Here is a 21,974-nt window from a genome sequence, read left to right as displayed (position 1 = left end):
TCAGTTTTTAGTCGAGAAGCTGTTATACTGGACACAAAGCGAGGAGTGTGATGGAAGTGTGTGGGCAAAGTGAAATGCTGCTTCTAGATATATAGAGATTGTGAGCTTCTCTTTTAGATAGAAAACACCATCGATCCCATGAAGTGACATTAGTCTTGTCCAGCTTTTCAAACATTATTTTTTTCATTTAAATGTGCTCTTTTTTATTTGGCTGTGGACTTATTTATATGTCGTGTTCACAGCAGACACCTTTTCAGAAACAGGAGCAAATCACAACATCGAGCAGGTGGAAAAATGCAGACACCATTGAGTGTTAAAATGGACTACTTTACTCTTGCACAAGACAGTCAGAGTACATTTCCAATAGAAAAATAAAACCGCCTGCTTTGGAGCACATTTGAATGTAATTGTGCCGTTTGTCTACGACAAACCCAAACCAACGCACACAGTTCAGAGATGGATTTTAAAATGTTCATGTCTTTGCAGAGCACACATTCATTGAGCTTTTCTTTTGGTTCGTGTGTGGTTTTCTTCGTCAGAAAACAAAGAGAGCTGCTTGTCACAGTAAACATGTAAACTGTTAATGGCGGTGCAGCATTCAGGGGACACAGTCAGGAGATGCAGACAGTAAGAAGGTCCAAGAGAGGCAGGATCCATGCATAGCCATGAGTTTGAAAAAAACAAACAGGAAACTGTATAAATCAGAAGGAAAGTTGTTTCTGAATTAAATTGTTTTGTTTTTAAACGACCATGTCTAAACAGCAGACTGGGACAACTTGCAGGAAATGATATCTGAACATCAAGCCCCCTTCGACCCTCTCAAACCAAGATGAGTTTCTTTTTTTTAATATAGTGTTTAATGCATCCTCTTGCACATAAATAGCATCATTATTGCTCATTAGAAAAACTAAAATCTCAAACAAGAAAAATCAAATCAGAAATACTGGCATTTCAATCTACATGGAGGCGTTTCTTTTGGCCATGACCGACTTAACCAACGAAAAAAAGGTGAGCAACTGAACACAACCCACTCTTAACTATGAACATAAGCGTTTCAAAGCGTTGTCACAGCTATTCTTTGTTTCGTACAAAATTAATCGCTCAGAAAAAAAACGAACGATTGTAAACAGAGAGTCGGAGACTAAAGTAAAGTTAACACAAGAGAACTAATCATTTTTAATTTAAACATGTTATTGGGAAACAATAGGTCCAAAAAACAAAAACAAAGTCAAATTAAGCTTGTTTAGTGAATATTTACAATTCTTAAGATAATCACCGTTACAGTTTAGCTTCAGTTAGAACAAACGTGTCTTTCATTCATCAGCGCCGTTTGTTTGAGACGTCTGTATGTGACCCCCACAGACTTCATCAGCAGACTCGTCGACCTCCTGATCCTGAAGAGAAAAGAGAGCAATCGATGAACAAAGACCTTCTTAATGCAAGAACACGTTCATCTTAAAAAGATAGAATCATAAAGGGACAACATGTCTTTTACTTCAGCGGCTTCTGCTGCATTCTAGAAAGGCTGCTATGAGTTTTGTAAGACACTAGAGGGCGCTGTGCTGCTGAGATTTACTCCCCGAAGCTTCCCAAGGGTCTCTGCATCTATGACAACCCTGGCATTAATGTAATGACTGCTATTGAACTAGGTCAGACCTGGTTCATTTGCTTTATGACTTTCAACAGGACAGCAGTCTGAACAGTCACATTAGTCTGCACGAGAAAATAATCAAACATGCAAGGACGGAGAGAGATAAAACACGTGACCTGTACATTCTTCTAAGATCAATGCGATAATGTTCAACATTGAATTCATGGTCCCTCATGGAAATATGAATGAATTACAATCCTGTTGAACTGTTTACATACAGTCCTGTTAGTGACCCTTGTATCAGAAGTCTCACGATTAGAAGCAGCACTGAATGTTTCTCCAGCTCACAATGGATATAATGATTATCCAATTTGTTTAAAAATCCAACTGTGCTGCAGCCTGCTGACCAATCACATCATTGTATTTTGTTGGAGTTATCTGTCTCTGCCTACTCCCCCTCTGAAATATTGTGAGTACATAGATGTGCTCGTGTCTAAATGAAACTACGTTAAATGTTTAAAACAAACCATCACATCAACATTTAGATGAAACCAGATATTTATGTCTCCCATTTCTGAAAAGGCAATGTGCGCTAACTTCTTGTATTAATGAAAAAAAAAAAAACAATAGATCAAGAGGAATGTCATGCTTTTAAAAATGTTGCACCTTTTTCAGCAGTGCCATTAGGCCTTTGACGGTGGACATCAAAGTGCTGGATGTCCTGCTAAGGTGGTCATGGTAGGTCGTCTTCTGGTCCTCCACCGACTTCAGAGTCTCCTCAGTGTGGCTCAGACTGCTCTTCACATCCTCCAGCTCCTTGGACAAGGATTTATTGGCTTGTTCTAACTGTGCTTTAACCTTTGCATCTTCATCTGGAATGAAACATGACACAATGACGATTACATGGCAGGCAGGAAAACAGTCAAGAAGAAACTTCAAGTCAGAACACACTCATAAGCTCCTTAAACTTAAAAGTAGTTGAGAAACAAGAAGAAGACATTGGGTTTCAAACATTTTTGAAATAGAGCTGCAGTAAAAAAGAGTCACTTGGACAAATAAAATGTACAGATTGAACGTGGGAGTCGTTCGCATTGTGCCAGTCTTTGTGTCGACAGAATTCCAAGGAGGAGTTCTCAATGAACAGAGACTGAAGAGACTTTGTTATAGCAAAACTCAAATTGAGCCAGATCATTGTCCAGCCGGACTTCTGACACAGAGTGTAGCTTGCATCGATGACGTCATGAAATTATTTTCAAAATTAGAACACAATAATGAAATGTTACCCATTTTGGCATCCTGCACCATGAGCTTCTGTTCTATCTCTTCTCTTGACTTTTCACTCTTCTCCAGTTTCTGCAGCATGCTGCCGATGTCGACCAAGGCCCCGTTATAAACCATCAGATTACTGGTCTCACTGGTCTCTAACTGAGAATGAGCTTTAGAAGCAGCAAGTAGTCCCCGGTTACCTGACAAGCACAGTGAAAAATATATTAATACATTTTTTTTCCTTTAATTTTCCTACAGCAGTTGTCCACTGTATGTTTCTTCATAGTTAAACAAAATGGGTTCCTAGTAGACCGTATAACACAACAAACCAAAACATCCATATAAGCTCACCAGTGAGGTTCTCTATCTGGGCTTCATTCAAGGAGGGGATGGGTTCGTCTTTCCCCCGGTCTGTCAGTTTACGGTAGTAACAAGATTCTCTGATCACCGGTTTGTTCAACAGCTTCTTAATCTGGAAACAGACAAAAAAAAAAAAAAAACATCATCGCATGTTATCCGACTGCCCAAGAGTAATTCATGTGAACGAGACAAAGAGTCTGGGATTCACAGCTCCAGATACATTATTATGGGTTTGTTCACCTGAGCACGAGAAAGATGGAGTCCCAGTGTGTACAAAATCTCCTCCAGGTCTCTCTCCAGCAAATAGCCACAGTGGCTCTGGTCAAAGTAGACAAACGCCATCAGCAGATCCTTGTTGTGTGTGACCATCTGCTTCTTCTCCTAAAGTAAGTGTAACAGCCAAATTCATATTTTGAGCTTGGTTAAAAAAAAAAAACAACATCACTGCATTTCAACATGACAATAATAACAACAACAAACCTTGTCCTTTGAGGACCTCTCCTTTGAAGACTTGCGGTCATCCTTGCGGTCTTTCCTGTCTCTGTCATTGGAGTCGTCATCATCTTTGTCTGAGAAATATCAAGTTGGGAAAGTGAGAACAAGGTTAAGAGATATAACATATTTTATTATTTTATATGAATTGAGCTTTTAATAAGTTTTAATACAAGAATAATGCAAATATTCCAGGTTAAAAAAAAAAGGCCTCAGAAACAGTGGAAATGTTTTCCATCACGAACTCAGCGTGGTGCATGATTTCTCATCCTTGACCCCATCGTTTTCTGGAAATTTAAAAAACCATCTATTAGGTTTAGTTAATAGAGAAATGGAAATATTAGTACCATCCTCCTCATCGTCATCTGCATCTTCTGCCTCCATGGGGTCATATTCCTCAGCATTGGCTGTGCTGCCATCATCTTCATTCTCGTCCTCATCTCGAGACGACTCTTTCTTCACAGTCTTTTCATCACCCTGGTTAAAAACAATTATCACATAACTATCAACAACAAAACATCGCTTACAAGGTGAACAAACTTCAAATATGAGGTCGGTTTGAGTGGCTTGCCTTCTTCTTCTCTTCCTCATCCTCTTTGGTCTTCTTCACAGCTGGTTCTTCATTCTCCTCTTCTTTTTCCTTCTTTATTTCACGCTTTTCTGCCTCCTTCTTTTCTGCCTCCTTTTTGGCCTTCTTCTCTTTTTCCTTCTTCTCGTCTTTGGAAGGAAAAGCGGCGAAGGCTTTGTAAATGCGGTAGCCAAAGTCTCTCTGTAGCATCTCATTAAACAGCTCAGCAAATAGAGAAACCTGGTCGGAGAAAAAGACATTAGCAGTGAGTTGACTACCTTAGTTAATGTGCAGTGTAGCCTTCCTTTATTTGCTGTTCTCAGTTTGTTTCTAACCTCAAATGAATGCTCCTTGTTATCTTCCAGTCTGTAGTCCAGCAGCACACTCAAAGACATGACACTGCAGTCAAATTTGCCATTTTTCGCTGCCCAGTTGGGATGTACAATGATGGTTGGCTCATCAGGGAGAATGTAGCGCCTTTCCCTCCGCTGGCGCTCAAGCTCTTCCTGCCTCTTCTTTTCCTCCTCCTAAGACAGAACAGTACTTCAGTAAAAGGAACACTTAGGACATTATCATTTTAATCCTTTTTCTGAAAAAAAATATACAACATTGAAAATACTCTTTGGAATAAGTGTCTTAAGTGTCACAATACAACATACTTAAATACAATAACTCAAGCCTCTCATGTCATTAATATTGATGTATGTGTATCATAAAGTCTCTGAACCTCTCTGTCTTCCTCTGCACGAGCTGGCTCCTCCTCCTCAGGAACTTTGATCTCTGGCTTCTCTGGCTCCTTGGACTCTTCCATCTGCTCCTCCACCTTCAGCTGCTTGGTAAGGCGAGCTATGAGCTGTGACTTTAACCCCTTAGAGCTTAGAGAGCGGCAATCGAGCTCTTTGCGCAGGTCATTCACCTAAAAAGGAAGGGTTGAGATGCTACAGGTTATGACTGGGTGGTCCAATGTAGCTGCCCCGGGTTTCCAGGTGTTTTTGTCTTATGAAATATACAAGCTTTAGGTGTTTAGGCAATCTCCTTGAACCTTACCTTCATTGATTTCGGGTCAAGTTTAGCCCAGTGAGAGGGAGTGCTAACATCCTTTGATTCATCATCATCCTTCTCCTCTTCCTCCTTGACAGGCAACCATTGCAATAGAGACAGGCAGAGAGAGAGAAAAGTGGGATAGAAAGCAGTCAGTACAAAACTCTTGGCCTGGGTGAGCTTAAAAGATAAACCGTGCAAGAAGCAAGGTCAGATCTGTCTTTCTTTGTCTCGTCCTAGTGAGCTCTCGACTGTGTTTAAGTCCACTGCTACTGAAGCATACACAGGGAAGCTCTCTAGCTCTTATAAAAACCAACAGAAATGCCCCCAGCTGCCAATCAATCAATCTGTGGAACACAAAAAAAAGGTAAAAATCAATGAGAGGTGTGTCAAAAGGATGTTGGAAACATCAGGACAACTGAAGCTGGTCTCCAAACGGAGTGAGGATAGGGTGGCCCTATGGTCTATGACTGGGGTATTGGAAATAGCCATTTATGGATTTTATACACCTACATCAGATAGAGGCCATCTGTCCTTCTGTCCAACCAACTGCCCTGGAAAAACCAAGTTCTACATAAAGTCCAAATGAAAATGTAGAATCCAACAACAGGAAGAGACAAGAAACAGGAGTTGGGGGAGGTTCTCATTTTGGAATAAGAAGCTATTAAACTGATTTGAAAATTATGAAAACACATTTCTACAACACACACATTATTTACACGCAACTGAATCCACAGATTCCAGCCTAAGAATAATCACCTCTGGCTTATTATTTCATGGAGTTTGGCAGACAAGTGTTAAACCAATTTGCAAGCACCCAATTTCAAAGCAAGTTAAGCAAGTATTGTTTGAGATAATGCACAACAAAATGCCAGGATTACAATGATTTGTTACACCCAGAAAAGCACCCAATTAGGAGGTGATTAAGGAGCTGGAAGCTGCTTTATCAGATGCAATCAGGGCCTACACAACCCGACCTAGTCTCACTGCTTCCACTGTATGTGTCTGCTGGATGTGAGGGAAGGTGAATGTGCTGATGGAGGAATGGAGGAGTTGGAGCAGAGGAGAAGGGGCAGGTGGAGGTGTAAACAGAAGAATTCTAGGTGAGGTTTGGTGGGGAAATAATCTGCCTGTGTTGGCGTCTGTCTGCGTGAGTGGTGAGGTATGCTTTGTGTCTGATGTGTGTCTGGTTTTTTTGTAATTCCTGTGCCTTCCTGTGAGAAGCGGAAATGAGAAGAGAGGGATTAGCGGTTCAGTGCCTGTTCTCCATCCGCCTCCTTTCGCTCGGCCGACAGCTTCTCAGCCAGCTGCTCCCGGAGTCGCCGTGACAGCACCTCCCACTCTGAGCGGGTAGGAAGACAATGCCAAACATCCGGCAGAAACAAAACCACTGTCTCCACATGAGCAGGGACTGTCCGCCCCTTGTGTGTCTCCTCCGGCCGATGATAGCGAATCTCTGCAAAACGATACCTGTCGCAAAGGAAGAAGGTGCATTGGAAAGAAACATTCTGGTCAGGGCACAGTATAAAAGGCAAGCCTTGCTAGGGCGAGCCTTCTACATCTACTCCCCTCCCAAGAGTCCACTCAATGATTGTAAACATCATTACAGTGACCCTTCTCCCACACAACACACAGCAAAGACATATGGACCCAGTCTGCAGCTCTCCAACTGTTGTCACAGGTTACGGCAGCCGTTTTGAGAAAATTGACAGACAATCACACAAAGTAAATCATTCCCCCAAATTCATCCCCATTATCGCTTCAGCCAATTATGGATGTGTTCTGCACTTAACCTAGGATACACTTAATGCACTACGTTAGGGTTGTGCAAAGAGAGAGAGAATCCACAGGACAGTGAAAGCCAGTTAAATATGTAAGATATTTAACAAAGAAAATAGAAAAATAAAAAACAAAGAATTGGTAGTGTCTTCTGGTCCAGGCTTCTGCTTCCAGCCACAGTCCATGCGTTAGATTTTTTTCACAATGGAATATGCGTGTTTATATAGAGAGAGTATGAAAGAAAGAGAGAGCCAAGACGACAACACACAAAAGGCCGAAAAGGCCGTAGCACAACACAATAAACAATAACAAGTAAATGATATGTAGCAAATCAATAACACACTTCCTATTAATAGAACAAGGAAACAAAAATGTCACTGAACATATCCAGGATTGGATTTATTATAAAAGTAGTAAGAGTAAGCAGTATATTTTAGTTACTCAATCCAAGATTTTAGTCCAAGATAAAAACTCATAGAGACAATCTATGAGAAACTTATGAGAGTAATAGCTCTTACCACTGAGTGCACAGACTAAGGTCTATGCCTGTGAGGGCCTTGCAACAGCGTATGGCTGTCTTTATAAGGACAGAAGGATCCTTCTCTGGGTCAGCTCCATCCAGAGAGGGAGACCAGTGACCACCAATGGCCATGGCCTCATCTTTACCTCTCATTCCCACCAAAAACTAAAGGAGAAAGACAGACGGGGACAAAGAGAGCCACAGAGTAGCATAGGTTAGATGGAATGGGGAATGATAATGCGGATAATGGTTAGGATCGGGAAAAGAACAAAAGAGGGTAGAGACAAAGAGAGATAAAAAGGTCAGCAGTACGTCCAAACAATTTTACCTCTGAGGCGCCACAGGAAAGCCAACCTCAGTTAGGACATTTCCACATTGTAGAAACTCAGCAATGGAATAGGATCATTACATCACTGTCAGCTCACGTGCATCAATCAAGCACGTGAAAAAAAAGTGTGTGTTGTACCTTGATGAGTCTAGCAGGATGTTGGAAGGAGTCTTTGACTTCCTGGGTGTCCTCTGCCAGAGCACAGGACTTGTGATAGAGCTCCTCTATACTGGGGTTAGCCAGCAGCATCACCTGTAACATCAGGAAACCCCGTTGAAGTCATAATCCTTCAAACTTTGATTAAACCTATTATTATAAGGTAATAATCATTTTGCTTTTAAGAGTAAAAAAAACGGACAATACATCGAACACAAAATGCAGGCCCATTTCACTTACAGCAAGTGATACACACACGTCTGCTTATGTTACATGTTCAAAACTTGTTTTTGTTTGTTTTGTGTTATAGATTACAGCAAATGTATTATTCTCAGATGGGTTTCTGTGTTGAGTTTGTAATGCTGTGATGCAGGGGCGATTCCAAAGGGTAGCAGGGCTGGCCTGGGCACGACTACCTTCTTTAAGAATAGAGGCAAGCACATTCATTTTTCATCATTTCACAATTTCCTGATCTGTGACTTAAATTTGTGATCTGATCTGTTGGAACACAACTGAAAACACAGAATTCAGATGTTAAAATGAAAAAAAACTATTTGGGATTTTTTTTTTTTAACTGAATCTGGAAATATTTTAAATGTTTTAATAAGGTGTACAGTCTATCTGTTTCAGTTCTATAAACAGACACATCCCCTTAGTGAGTCCCTAAAAATAACTATTTCTGCGTTGGATTTTTCCAAAATGACGGCGCTAAAAACTGTTATTTCCAAAGTTTTTACCGATTAGGTTCACACTTTGGATGAACTCAAGAGACAGCCTCCTAAATGGTAGACTTAGAGTCAGACACAGACATCTGAGGCAGAACTAATCCTGTTGTTTTAAGGATTGCTTCTGGTTTTAACAAGGCTCTACACACAAGGCTCATCTGTATTGATAACGGAATCTAAAAAACATCGTTTCAGTATGAAGCGCTGGAAGCTATTTAACTACCCTCGTTCATGCAACAAGCACCACGGACAGGAGTAATGAAGTGTGGGTAATACTGGCTGGGAAATCTGTTTAGAATATTTGTAATTAAATATAAATATTGATATTTGGGAACAGCTGATAGATAATTGGATTACCCATCTAGTTGACGATATATTTCCATATCAATATTTGGTCCCGCCCCTACTTTCAAACCATAAAATGCATCTTACTGAATATGAAAGACAAACTAGTACAATGTATTTGATAGTGACAGTTGTACCTTTGCGCTGTAGGTGTGATTGGCATCTGGAGGGTCCAGCACGGCCGTATTCTTGACTAGAGGATCCACCTCTTTGTGCAAGATGTGAAAGTTACAGGCATTACTAAACTGGAAGGGCCTGGTCATAGGGAAGGCATCCACCCATGTGAAGACAGCATCAAAGAAGTCGCTGGGAATGTAGAGGCTCTGATAGCGCCTTCTCAGCTCCATCATGTCACAGCTGGACCTGAAAACCCACAGATGACAGTTTACTTACACAACACTTGACACACACACCACTGACAACTTTAGATACAGTACGATGCTGCAGGGATATGTTTAAGACTGTACTCACCCATCTAAGCTAAACTTCGAAAACTGGACCGTGTAGCGAGGAACCACCCTGCGAGGCCGTCGAGGTGAGCGTTCACGTCTAGGAGAACGCTCTCTGGAACGTTTCCGTGTGGGTGAGCGTTCACGTGACCGCCTGCGCTCCCGATCTCTGTCCCTGTTGAAATTGAGAGTAAAAACACAGAGGTAGATAACCAGGGGTTGACATTTGCCAATTGGGCCATCACCACCAGTATAACTCGAAAACGATGTGAAATGATCAATTATGTGTTACTACTTTTTTTATTTTTTCTGGCAGTATTTGAACCACCCCGTGCAGGTCAGTGGGATGTGTATTCAGCTGGCCTAGAGTCTTTCAATTGGGCATCTGGGCCAGTTATAATTGAGGCCCACAAATAAAAGCATATTACATATATATTGACAAAATCTGACTTCTTGGTGACATTTATCACCACCTCACCTGCGTTCCTCTTTAGTCCTCAGGATGAGCTCAGGGCCTCTGTCATTGCGACTAGGGAAACGAGGTGGAGGCTCGATTCTTCGTACTGGCTGTGGTTGAGGCATCATTCTAACTGGAGGCTGAAGCAGACCGCCAGTAAACACATCTAAAAACAAGGGAAATAATGCAAAGCAACAGCTAGTTCAGCCTACTTATATATACCACAAAGACGTCTTTGATTTTCTTGTCAATGCTGTGCCAAATTGCTGGAAACTATGACAATGCAATTCCACTGATCAAGATTTCACCTTTGGGTGGAGGCTGTGGCAACAGAGGCTGTGGGGGGTTTTGGAGGAGAGGGGCCAGAGAGGCAGCAGAAAGCTGGGCCTGGAGGAGAGATGGAGGGGGGGCCTGGTTCGGAACACCGAATGTGTTTGGAGGAGGTAGTGACTGTAGCATGTTGGGGGCTGTCTTCATCATATTAGGAGGTTGTTGTTGGCTCTAGAGGAGGAATGGAAAAAGAAGGAGATAGTTAATTTTTAAAAACCGATCTGCTGAAATCTACATGTCTGTGCAACTTATAAGAAGAATTCAACAAGTCAGTTGCTGCTGGAAAAATGTATATTGGAGGTTAGGTTTCCTAATCTACAAAATACAGAATGTGAAACGAAGTCTTGGTTGCACTTCCTATTTTTTGACTAGGCTAGCTGTAATATCTATATTTAAATTGAAAAAAAAAAAAGGTCTGTCTTATCCAGCACTACCTGCACGAGACAACCTTAAAGACTAAAATTATATTTTATCCATGTACCCTGCTGAAATAATCACCAATAATATATTAAGAAAACAAGAGTGCAGAAACACCTATGAAAAAAATAAACAGCTCTAGCGTCATTAATTTGTTAAAAAAAAAAAAAAATGTATCCTCAAAAAAGTTGTGATCCCCAACAAAGGCACATTAAGAATTTTAATATTTAGTTTCACTGTTTCCAAAAAAATTTGAATTATCCATTCGGCAAAGACAGCAAACTAAGAGTCAAACCTGCGGTTAGGAATAGATGAATGTATTGAATTGGATGAGCAAGAAAGCCTGGAAACAAAAGAAAAGGCTAAGAAATAAACTGAATAGAGAGAGAGTTAGGGGGTTACATTTTGTCTGTTGTCCACAGCGGAGTGCATGTCTGAGTAGCGCAGCTGCATCCCTGGCTCATTATAAAGGCCGCCCAGCTGTGGGGAAGCTTGAGGTAAAGGCTGAGGCTGCTGCTGATGCTAGGGAGGGAATGAGAACACAACAGTCAATAAAATACAGGGAGGCCCAGGAAAAGATCAAATCTGAAGAAAGAAATAACTCTTAACACTTAAACATATGATGCGTCTCCTCAGACAACGTCCTATGAACAGTCCAGTATTCAAAATAAAACTTTGGGAAACAAAAATTTGAAACAGATAGCTTATTATTATCTCCATTAAGCTCCTGCCACAGAAACAAAGAAGTGAGTTTAACTTTGTAAGATCAAATGAATTGATAAAAATGACTGAATTAAAAAGACGGAAAGTCCAGAAATTATTTTTGAGGCTTTTATTTTTACTAGCGTTTCTGAGAAGTGTACTAAACCCCCCTCCAGTTTGTATGTATGTTAGAAAATAGTGTTTCCCATCCTTCTTGATGACACAGTGCAGCCTCTGAGTGTCCTTACCGACTGATTTGTTAGCTGAGGTAAGGTTTGGATGCGCTGGGCGTTCCACTTGAAGGGCATGTTGGGGTTGTACACAGCTTCCACTAGGACCCTGTCACCCACTTGTGGAGTCTTTCCCTTTACAGCACTGGAAAGATAAAAGACAGCATTGGCTATATGCAAAAAAAGACCTGTTTCATATTTCAAAAAAATGCATGCATCCTATGAAACTGTCTGTTGTGGCTGCCTGGGAAATGACAATGGCATGGTAACACTGACCTAATAAAAAGTGAGTGACAATTTTAAGCACAGAGTGAGAAAAATATACAAAAAAGGCATACAGAGAAATCAACTTTATTCCACTAACAGGCTCATTTGTCTACTATAGGTCTTAAAACCACAAAAGGCCCCATTGTTGTCACCTTAGCTGAAAGAAGACATCCTCATCTACAAAGCCAAATGTGTCATGTAGCTTGTTGACGACTCCAGTGAACACTCGCTGCTTCTGTGGCTGCGTCTGCTGTTGGTGGCTTGAGCGGGGTGTTGGATAGGATACAGTAATCTGGGCTGTTTGCTGGGGGTTGGACAGACTAAGGCTGGTGGGCAGGGCAACTGGGGGCTGAGGGTTGGGAAGAGAGAGAAATTTTTTTTAGCTGTGAACAACAATAGTTCACATGACTAAAGAATATCAGTAAATGTAATGGCTACTCAAGAATAACTAAAATGTATTTTTGAAACAAATAAAAATGTGTGTTTTTTCTGTTTGTACAGTTCAGTAAATAGATATGACTATTCCAGGCATTTCTTCTTCTTCTACTTTGAGAAAAGGACAAACAACATCATGAAGAGTTGTTCTGGGATAAACTAGACGAGAAGTATTTACAGGGTAGTTTTTTGTATGTGACAATTTCAGAGATGGTCTGTTGTGTTATCTCTCAGCACCTCTTCAGGTTTCTGAACATGTTTACATGAAAAATGTATGTGCACAGGTTTCAAAAATACATCTGTATAAAATGTAAATGAAGTCACATTTGTGACAACCCTATTTTGGCCTCTTATATTTGTATTACTGTAAAAGTATGAGATGAGCGGCTGATTTTGCACATTACCTGAGAGAGCAATGCCTGTTGAGGCTGTGGAAGCTGAGAGGAACAAAAAACAAAACAAGAGTGAGGATTTATTTACTTGACAAAAGATTACACTTCTCATCTGTCATGTCATTATTCTTCAACTGAAAACGGGTTCTTAAAACACTAAGAAAACACTCTAACTGTAGCTTGAACATTGTATTTGAATTAAGCTTACAGAACATTCACATGATGCCCTTCACAAGGGACAATTCATTAGAAATATGAATCACTATAGCATTCTTTTTTTATTGATGGACTATAAAGATGAAGACACAAAGTAAAATGAGTCAGTGTTTCACCTGATGAGGTACATTGTACAGTTGCTGTTGAGGGGGTTGCTGCGGAGGTTGCTGCTGTTGCTGCTGCTGTTGTTGTTGTTGTTGTTGTTGTTGTTGTTGTTGTTGTTGTTGCTGCTGCTGCTGTTGTTGCTGATACTGCTGGAGGGCAGAATTTATCTGGGACTACAAAAATAAATGAGAAATTTATTAAACAGTTATTGATGTAGCCACGTAAGGGTGAATAGATTTATTATTCTTAAATCTTCCCGTCTGTGACTGACCTGCTGTAATGCTGCAGCAGCAGCTGCTGCAGCCTGCTGCTGCAAGGCAGCAGTTTGCTGAGAAAGCTGATAGTTTGCAGCAGACTGGTTACTGAGGGAGACTGCAGCCAAGGCGGACTGCTGAGAGTACACTGAGGGAGAGGCTCCCAGAAGAGATGACTGTTGCACACCAAGAGCTGCAGAGAAAGAAATTATGGCAACAGATTAAGAGAAACGAGAGAGAATAGGGTACAATGCACACCTTACAGCAGAACAGGATAAGATGATGTAATGTAATTAAGGTGTATGAAAATAATAATTCCACATATTTAAACATTAAATATTTGAGAAACTGTGTCGCCAATACAATAGGAACGAAGAAGCTCAGAACTTTTTGTTTGATATACTCACAGTGCAGACTGTTGAGGTCAAGAGACTGTCCCGAGTGGCCTGGCTGGGACACCGCTGTGGTTGCAAATTGAGTTGCCCACGGCGGATTCTTTTGTCCCCCAAATTGGGCCATCGCTCTCTCAGGTAATGGGAAATCTCTGCTCACAAGGCTGATGATTGGCACTAAAAACAAACACATACACACACACACACAAAGACAGACTGTTAAAAACCAGCAGATAATTGTGATCATTTTTAACCTAAAAGGAAGATAAAGATTAGAAGAGATGAAACTCTGTGGTATGAGTGATAACACACATTACAGATTACATTTGCCTTCACAGTAATCAAGCAGAGAGATAAACAATGAAGCATTTAAACTGCAAAAGAGCCAAACAAGGTGTCAAGAGGAAAAGTTGTGGCGTATGTGTTATACTTTGGCTGTTAAACTTGAGATAATTTACTTATTAGAAGACATTTTCTAGCAGCTTACATGACAATAAATGTAAATCTTAAATGCTGTTTACATCGGTAAACTACAATAAAAACCTTACTCAGGCGTTTAATCATGTTTCAATCAATAGTTTGACGCAATTAGCCTGACGTAAATGGCTGAAAAAAATGGGTATTTTGAAAGAACCAGTCATGTATTTACCTTGCTTTCTGCAGAGCTCTGTGGATAAAGAGCTGCTGACTCGACAGGTTAAACGCCTGACAGACTCGCTAACATTAGCATAGGCTAGCGCAGCCTGCTAACATTTGAGGTCCGTTTAGCAATGTTTTTCTTTAGTTAACAGCAGCCAGCTAAAGCTTAAAGTCGACGTCACTCTGTCGACGTGATTAAAATATAACTTAACTTATTAAAGCATTAAAAACTGGCAGTGTTTACGCGTCTGTAATAAAGGCAGAGAAGCTAACAGCATTAGCTTCGCGCAGGAGGCCCGGCTCTCTGTAACAGATGGTACTGACCGGTCAATGATTTTAAATCTTATATTCACTGATGGCAGAAACTCTCCTGCATTTATTTCATTAAAGTTTTTCAATTATGCATCAAACGGACATGATACCTAACGCATTTACGTCTCTGAATAAAACATAATCAACACAGCTTACCGTTGTCCTTTGCTATTTAGACATCAACTGCGCATGCGCGGGTTAGAGAAAACGCTTCGTGCCTGAGGGGGTAGTCCGGGTTTAATAGTTTTTGTAATTTTTTACTTTTCTGTTAAAACTACTATACCCACACAGCATGAACACAAATCATAGTATAAAATAAAATAAATGATGTAGTGTCAAGACTGTTTGAAATTCCATTTAATTTGCTTTTTATTCCAGCAGAGGACTAAAGTGTGTACTGCCCTACAAAGGCAAAAGACCTTAACTTGCCAGAGTGAAGAACTGAGAAAAATGACTTTAAAGTCTTTCTGTTGTCCAGCCAAATGAGTTGCAGGCAGAATATTGGAAATGTGGCAATTCTTTGAGATTATTAATGTTCATAAAAATCTTTAGCTTTGACCTTTGACCCTTATTTGGAAGTTAAGATACTCTGCCTTTGCATTGCCTGTACAATAATACAGGGTTAACTTCCATTTGATACTGTATTTCACTTGGTTGCATGGTTAAAATAACACAACCAACACTATTTCTTTGCTATACTTTAGTCAAGCTACTGTGTGTGTCAGAAGTGCTTGATGACAGATATTAAAACAAAGGCATAACACCTTAACTCCACTGCAGTGAAACAGTAACTTCACTTTGATCCGCAGCAAAACAAAGGCAGAAGACCATAACTCAGTTTGAGTATTTCGGAATGCAAAGGTAAAGACCCTTATGAGTGAAGTTACTGGACTCTGCCTTGGTTTCTCGAGGGCTTTTGGAAGTTAAGGAAAATACAACCTACTATTTTCTCAAAAAAAAAACAACACAATTGACTCAAGATATCCGTCCACATAATAAAGCACATCTGTAATGTTCCAAAAATGAAAAAAAAGTTACTGCCTTTTGCCTTTGTAGGGCAGTGTAGTCATAAATTAGTGAGCACACGACAAGAGTTGCTTTCAAACTTTGAACTTTGATTTGATACAGTACATTTCAGGCAGAGCACAAAGCAGATAAATATAGCATACAGATCGTAAGGACGTGAGATGGTTAACCTACTTCAGCCTTATGAAAAAGTGTAAGCTAAATACACTTACAATATAACCGTGTTATATTGTAAATGATGCACAAGAAAAAAAAAAAGGTTATCTTCTATTTTCTCGCAGCAACAACTGGAATTCTATCAGATCATCATTCTGCATGACCATAACAACCGTCAAAGACTTTCACAATATCTTCTATGAAAATATTATTTCAAAATATACAATATTTATAAGAAATAAATACGTCAAAACATTTACAAGCATCAGAGCAGAAAATTTAGACAGATAAGAATAATAACTTTTTTTTTCAGGATCCAGGAATTTCCTGTATCACCTGCTCTCGGTGACATGGTAATACAGTATTCACATACAAATTACAGCTGGAAGGGTTAACAGTTTATGGCGCGCACACAAAAAGCAGGTAATAATGTCTCTCTTCTTTTTTACGACAGAGAGGTAACTAGTGATGGTAATATATGGTTGTGTTTGTTTACACAGTGGAGTCATCACATCATCACAGTCATCATTTTCATTTTACGCAATCCATGACTGCATTTTTAATCTTGTAATTTCCGCTCCAGCTCCGTGAAAACCTTTGCGTTGATTTCGTCCACTTCGTCTTCCACCTAGGAAAACAACGAGTTAAATATTAAAATATTTGTAGAATATTTTTTTTACCATCCGTCCATAAATATCATTTTAGTATCAGGTGTTTAATGCATTTCAAAATCAATCTTTCCTTTTTTTCTCAGCATTTTATTCCATTCTACGTAACAAAGTTAGACTTGAGAGGCCAGAATTGAATAGACTGAATTCTGTCACAACAATTTCCTGCATTTGATGATTCAAACTTTCATTCAGCAAAGTAGAGAGCAGTAAAGCTTGGTCTACAAAAAATAACTTGTAATATTCACTGTCCATTCAAATTGATCCTACAAGCAAACCAAAGTTTATAATCACCTGCTCCACATTGTCCACTTCTGGAATATAAAACTGCATCATGTTCTGAATACCGTTCTTCAAAGTGACAGTAGAGCTGGGACACCCTGTGCAGGAACCAACCAGCTTCAGCTTGACTGTACCGTCCTCAAACCCCTTAAAGATGACATCTCCTCCATCCTCCTGCACTGTAGGTCTTGACACACAGGAACCACATCAGTTAAAACAGAACAAAGCGGCACACAGCAACACAAAGCACAGACAAACTATCTCTCGCTTAATTTGGAGCCTCATTCTCATACGGGCTTTGTAAATCAGTATAAAAGAGACACATTGATCAAGATTAAAACTATTCCTAAACACACATTAACTATCAAACAGTAGGCTAAAAGACAAACAAACAAATGACCCATCAATTCTACTGAAGGTGGCACATTTTGTACCTGATTCTGGTGTCCAGAAGCTCCTTAATCATGGAAACAATATCATCATCATCTTCAGAATGACCTGCAATAAGGACAAAGTTTGGGTACATTTACAAAAATATGCAGTGAACCAGATGCCTAAATCTTTAACATGGATTAGGAGAGACAGCAGACAAAAACACAGTCTGAACAGAACAGGAAAAAACATATAATAAAAAGAGTTGAAATTATATTTGAGTGTAGGGATGTTGTATATTTATTAATGATAACATATATTATGTGTATATATGTGCATTAATCCTTTCTTTTACATTTTAACATTTTAGGTAATTAGTTTATTAATTAGTTGTGGATAGTAAAGAGGAATTCTACTTGGTTTATCCGTTGTTTGAGTTTGTGATACAGATAAAGTGTTGTGGCTTTTAAATTGTATGGTTCAACCGTGAGGTCCAGATTGCCGTGTTTTCTCTTTGTATCAGGGAGCTACTTCACACCTGGCCGTAAAATCTATTAGAGAAGGTGGTAATAAGTTGACCTATACAGACTTTGGACGGCAATGCCATATACCGTTGCCAGTATTTTCTGCCTCCCTTTATCATTCTGCTCTCATTAACTGAAATGACATTTATACTTGCTGTTTACTATCGGTTAAAACCCACACGTCTGCAGCATCACTCCAAGAGGAGTAAAGGGACAGTTTCAAACGTACTGCTTTCATTGTGCACTGCCCCCGTTGTTATCGGATCACCACTCTCAAAGAACTTAGCAATGGCACCCAGAGCATGACGCTTAATGTCCGTCCATTCAACGTCCTCGTCTGTCTGATAAGAAAAACAAAGATCTCATGTGATGTCTCCCAAAGGAATGTTTTAGGTGAGTGGTATCACGGAGACAACGTGCAAAAGTATATTCAATACTTACTTTAGTGACTGTGATAAAGTCAGGACCAAAGAACACACTTTTCACTCCTTCGATCTCAAACAGGTCCCTGGAATAAATATCAAATCATGTTATTGTTCGTTTAAATGAGAAGGATTGCAGCATGGAGTCTGTGTCCACGGTATTCTATTATTTGCGATAAACACATCCACTTGTACCAGCTTTTATCAAGGGAGTCACTCATAAATGCGCTGCTTTTTTCAGTTTTATTAATTGAAATGAAGTCATTTAAGTTTAAGTATTGATGGAATAAATAAGAAAACACATCATGGTATCTACATAATGTGTTAATTCAGCTCATGCTGTCAGTTCCTCTAATTCACAGATACCATGAGTATCACTTTGTGTTATTTGCAAATGGTGCACTGATATCTTCTTCCTCTCCTTACAGGTAACTTTATCACTGTCAGAAAGTGATGATGCTACCATAACAAGATAACAACCATAGGAAACTATTGTAAGTGAGGGTTTGACTGTGCTTCTGCTTTAAAAAAATATATTAAAAAAAAACGCACAAAACTACACACCGGTTTCACTTCTGCCCTTTCTGTCAAAAATACTCGAGCACACGGTCCTTAGTCAAGAGTCTGAGTTCCTGTCCAGAACGATCTGTTTGACCCAAATCAGTCACGCTTTAGGAAGGTTCACTCTATTGAGACTGCACTACTGTCGATAACAGAATCACTACGTCTGGCCAGAGCTGCTGGTCAGTCCTCAGTTCTATTGCTGCTAAACCTGTCTGCTGACACAGTTAACCATCAAATCCTCCTATTCACGCTCTCTGAACTTGGCATCACATGATCTTTTAGAGTGTCTTGGAAGGGAGAAGTGTCCGAAGCACATTTTTCCACAGGGGGGCATCAAGGGTCAGTTCTCGGTTCCCTTCTCTTCTTCATGTACACCACCTCACTTGAGGCAATAAACTGCTCTATGGCTTCTCATCACACTGCTATGCTGACGATCCAGCGCTTCCTGTCATTCCCCCCAGATGACTTTACAGTGATATCACACATCGACTATTGCAACTCCCTACTGGCAGGTTTTTCTACATCAATCAATCAAACCTCTGCACATGATCCGAAATGCAGCAGCACGACCAGTCCTCTACCAACCCAAAAGAGTACACCTCCCTCCGCTGTTCACCTCCATCTAATGGCTTCCAGTTACTTCTTGAATCAAATTTAAAACAATGTTGCTCACTTACAAAACAGCGATAAAAACGGCTCCTAAACATACAGGTCTACATTTCCTCCCGCCCACTACACTCAGCCAATGAAAGGCGTCTGATCCAACCTTCACAACAGGGCCCGACGTCTTTAGCTAGACTCTTCTCTTCCGTCAACCCCCCAATTGTGGAACAAACTACCAAACTCCATTCAATCTGGAGAGTTCCCTTTGCTAAAGACCCAGCTCTTTCATGAACAATTACACACTTAATGATATTGATGAAGATGATGATGATATTAGGCTGGTTTTGATGCTGATAAGATCTCTAAAGAGCAGCTGTCGATGTTGCTGATGATGGTATATTAACTTTAAATAAAAGCGTATGCTAAATACATTTTAGAATTTTAGAATTACCAATAAGAAAGAATTGGGAGAATGGAGAAACCAACACACTTCTTCTACCCTCAATTTCAAGTGTCAAAATGATGACCCCTGCAGAACACGTCGTAACAAGCAGACACAAATAATGAGTTACAGGTGTTCATTTTCCCCATTCTCTTAAATTCTGATGTCCACCTGTAAATTAAAACACCTTTTGACATTTCATTGTGCCTCGTTGAGTTACTTTAAGTTCCTGTGAGGTGTTTTTTTGGCTGGTTATGAAACAAACTGAAATTAAGACTAATGTATCTTTATTACTTTAACCTACAAAAGCAAACCGGCCGATCTAGTGTAGTTTTTCTTTTATGTCTGTCATCACCTCAGGATAGTTGTCAGATGGGGTAAATAACAGCAAACTGCCTAAACAGCATTTTCTTCAGTGTATCCATACCAAAGATTCTTTCTAAGTTAGACAATTCGAATATATATGAGACTTTTTTGTTGTTGTCTGAAAACACGTTTTCTAACCTGTTCCAGACAAGATCAGAAAACAAGTAATTCGTCAAGCTTTCCCAGCAGGGGACCAACAAATCAGTTCAAACAAAAGCTCCTAACATGAGCTTTAAACAACTACTTCTACAAATGAAGAAAACGTGTCTTGAAACAAACATTTCTTGTCTACAATTCACTTAGCAGACGCTTTTATCCAAAGCGACGCACATCAGAGAGTAAGAACAACACTAATCCATTCATACACCGCCACGAAGCAGCGGGAGCAATGCGGGGTTAAGCGTCTCGCCCGAGGACACATCGGACATGTCGCTCAGCTGGGGATCGAACCCTTGACCTTTCCGGTTGAGAGGCGACGACTCAACCAACTGAGCCACAGCCGCCCATAAGTCCTGCTGCTTATTCCAAGACTGTATATTAGATTTCTGTCTCTACAAGAGGAAGCACTGCCAAACCTTCACATGTCCAGAAAGAGTAAAGAGAAAACCTGAAGCACCACCTGGCTAATGATGAACACTCGGCAGAGCTTGGAGAGGGAAAGTCAAGCGTCCCACTTCCTAGAACAGCTTTTCCAGGAAGAAACTTCAAGCTTCTTGGGTTTGGAGTGTCTTGAGTCTGGATTGACAGGAGTCTTACTGAAAAGTATTAAGGGAGGGGGGGAGGGGAGGGGGAAGGTATCTTTGTAAAGTTTGTGATTTGTCGTCTTTTTTCACCTGACATCATTAGACAAAGATGAAAACTATAAATGTGTCCAAACACCGGTTCGGTTTCTCACTTGAGAAGTGTGTGGTTCCTGCCCCGAGCTGAGGGAGAGGTTTTCTGAGGCTCTGGGTCGAGCACTGAGAGTGGTATGAGCTTCTGGTCTTCTCTTGAAACCTTAAACACAAAAGAAATCAGAACACGTTTTGCCAATTAACACTTGGGACTTAAACTCTTCCAGTAAGAGATTAAAATAAAAAAGTTTGATAAGAGGTGAAAGCAACACTTGCACATTTATTTAAAAAAAAAAGAAGAAAGAGTCGAAACTACATTATCCTCAGGCTTTGACATTGACATCCTATTATTAACTTAAGTACTTTACACTTCTAGTTGAGGTAGCTAACGATAGCGGGATCGACTTAAACAATAGTTTTTTGCAATCACCAAAAATGTAAAGTTAAAGATGAATGGGATTAAATTGAAAACCCGGTTATCCTACGGAAGTGTCGCAGTTTGCTTCACGGCTAACCAGCTGCTAGGTGGCTAACATCGTCATCTCAATAAACACGCCCGAACATCAAAGTTTATGCGACACAGAAGCATCACACCGGCGGTACAGACGCTGTTGAATGCGCTTTTTTTCCTTTTTTTTCTAAATCTGGAGAGGTCCAAACCTAAAGTGAGCCGTATTTCTTGCCCGTAACAAGTGGCGAATTCCCCATCTCATGTGCGACGCCATTTTGTTTGTTTTGAAAATGAGGACCCCCGTGTGGTAGACCGCGCGAACTCCTGAACAGGAAGTTAATTGTCTCTGTTACATTTCTATTTACAAATATTTACCTACGTACTTTTCTTAAGGGATAAAAATACACAATGAGATAGTAAAACTGTTTATTTTTTTATTTTTTTTATCAGTAATACAAGTTGTATTTTTTTATTATTGTCTAGTAGTTACTGGTGTC

The 21,974-nt window shown here is 40.1% G+C and overlaps 2 protein-coding genes across 2 annotated transcripts; both read right to left on the bottom strand.

Annotated features, from left to right (window-relative positions):
* Positions 1–306: 306 nt before the first annotated feature.
* Positions 307–13,994, bottom strand: ccar1 (cell division cycle and apoptosis regulator 1). Its single transcript, XM_061039800.1, has 25 exons — positions 13,833–13,994; positions 13,443–13,618; positions 13,183–13,344; positions 12,863–12,895; positions 12,176–12,372; positions 11,775–11,901; positions 11,227–11,346; positions 10,386–10,578; positions 10,099–10,243; positions 9,643–9,795; positions 9,309–9,534; positions 8,084–8,197; positions 7,616–7,782; positions 6,578–6,788; positions 5,325–5,408; positions 5,005–5,193; positions 4,613–4,804; positions 4,281–4,517; positions 4,057–4,186; positions 3,698–3,786; positions 3,458–3,598; positions 3,209–3,329; positions 2,875–3,057; positions 2,258–2,463; positions 307–1,394 (listed from the first exon to the last, which is right to left on the bottom strand). The coding sequence occupies exons 1-25, from the start codon at positions 13,942–13,944 to the stop codon at positions 1,314–1,316; spliced, it is 3,789 nt and encodes a 1,262-aa protein (XP_060895783.1). The 5' UTR covers positions 13,945–13,994; the 3' UTR covers positions 307–1,313.
* A 1,115-nt stretch (positions 13,995–15,109) lies between these two features.
* Positions 15,110–21,794, bottom strand: zgc:110319 (uncharacterized protein LOC796111 homolog). Its single transcript, XM_061039798.1, has 8 exons — positions 21,687–21,794; positions 21,089–21,189; positions 20,813–20,948; positions 18,238–18,304; positions 18,026–18,137; positions 17,335–17,398; positions 16,913–17,087; positions 15,110–16,578 (listed from the first exon to the last, which is right to left on the bottom strand). The coding sequence occupies exons 1-8, from the start codon at positions 21,749–21,751 to the stop codon at positions 16,510–16,512; spliced, it is 789 nt and encodes a 262-aa protein (XP_060895781.1). The 5' UTR covers positions 21,752–21,794; the 3' UTR covers positions 15,110–16,509.
* Between the last annotated feature and the right edge of the window lie 180 nt (positions 21,795–21,974).

This window comes from Labrus mixtus, chromosome 6 (assembly GCF_963584025.1).
Source record: "Labrus mixtus chromosome 6, fLabMix1.1, whole genome shotgun sequence".
Lineage (NCBI taxonomy): Eukaryota > Metazoa > Chordata > Actinopteri > Labriformes > Labridae > Labrus > Labrus mixtus.
This window is presented reverse-complemented; position numbering and strand designations above follow the sequence as displayed.